The sequence below is a fragment of the Myotis davidii genome, unplaced genomic scaffold, assembly GCF_000327345.1.
Source record: "Myotis davidii unplaced genomic scaffold, ASM32734v1 scaffold665, whole genome shotgun sequence".
NCBI classification, from domain to species: Eukaryota; Metazoa; Chordata; class Mammalia; order Chiroptera; family Vespertilionidae; genus Myotis; species Myotis davidii.
Window position 1 is genome coordinate 359142 of NW_006296410.1, and position 1101 is coordinate 360242.

Genomic DNA, 1101 nt, shown 5'->3' on the forward strand with positions numbered 1-1101 from the left:
CCGACTGGCTGTTTCCTTCCAGTGATGTCCTTCCCGGCAGAGGGTGTGGAATCGGCCATCAAAAACAACATCGAGGACGTGCGCTTGTTTCTGGACTCCAAGCACCCGGGACACTATGCGGTCTACAACCTATCCTCCAGGACGTACCGGCCCGCCAAGTTTCACAACCGCGTGAGTGCCCCGCCTCCCCTGCCTGCGCCCTGCGGCCTCACGGGCCAGCTGACCTCACAGGCAGCGCAGCGGGCTCTGCAGGGTCTCGCTGGGATGCCAGGGCTGGCCTTCAGGCGTGTGGGGACAGCCTGGGGGCATCTCCCGGGCACCGAAGAGTCGGGCGGGTGGTGCAGAGACCAGCGAGCCTCGGGCCTTGGGGACCGGAGGCCCCGTGGTTTCCATGGTCCCTGAACCCTGGTCACCGGTGCTTTTTACGGCTGACCCCAGCGTGGCGGGAGGCTGGCCCTGGTTCCCGTCGCCAGGTCTGTCTGCCTGGCACAAATCCTGTCATAGGAGTGTGCCAGCGGGCGGGCGCTCGTGAGGGGAGCCTCCCCGACGGGGCGCAGGGTGTCAGGCTGAGCTGGGCCCGTCCTGCAGGTGTCCGCTCCCAGCCTGGCAGCACCTGCACTTGTGGCCATCGGGTGGGCCCCGCCGTGAGGGACTTGGGAGTAGCGGAGAAGTGCTGGCCCGCCACTGGCCACACAGGAGCCCTGGAGCTGAGGGGCACCACCTCCGGCCTGGGCTGTGGAGTGCGTGTGCAGTGGGCGCGGTTTAGATGTGAGAGCGCTCAGACTCGGCCGTGGGCTTAGATTTCTATATTTCACTTTGTGAGAAAACAGAACAGCCGTTTTTCCTTCTCAGTTACTTGTGTTTTTCTTTTTGGTTTTAAGTAAAGCACAGATCTATCCATACTTCCCTGTGTGTCTTTTGTTTGTTTTCCAGAGCAGGAAGGCTAGGTGTGTTTTGAAATACGTGTTTCAGAATGTTTAAGCTAAGTGCACGTTTAATGGTTTCCTTGCACATTCAGGGGACCTTATTGGGGGCTTTTCATTGGTTCTTGTCTGCTGACGGCAAGCAGGGCACTGTCCCCGTCCGTGACCCAGGTCCCCC

The 1101-nt window shown here is 60.8% G+C and overlaps 1 protein-coding gene across 1 annotated transcript in view; it reads left to right on the forward strand.

Moving 5' to 3' along the window:
- The window catches only part of GAK (cyclin G associated kinase), a 62906-nt gene that overhangs the window by 26994 nt on the left and 34811 nt on the right, over nucleotides 1–1101 (forward strand). Inside the window, exon 13 of the mRNA XM_015568927.1 lies at nucleotides 23–171. Coding sequence (XP_015424413.1) covers nucleotides 23–171 — 149 coding nt within the window. The remainder of the gene's footprint in view (nucleotides 1–22; nucleotides 172–1101) is intronic.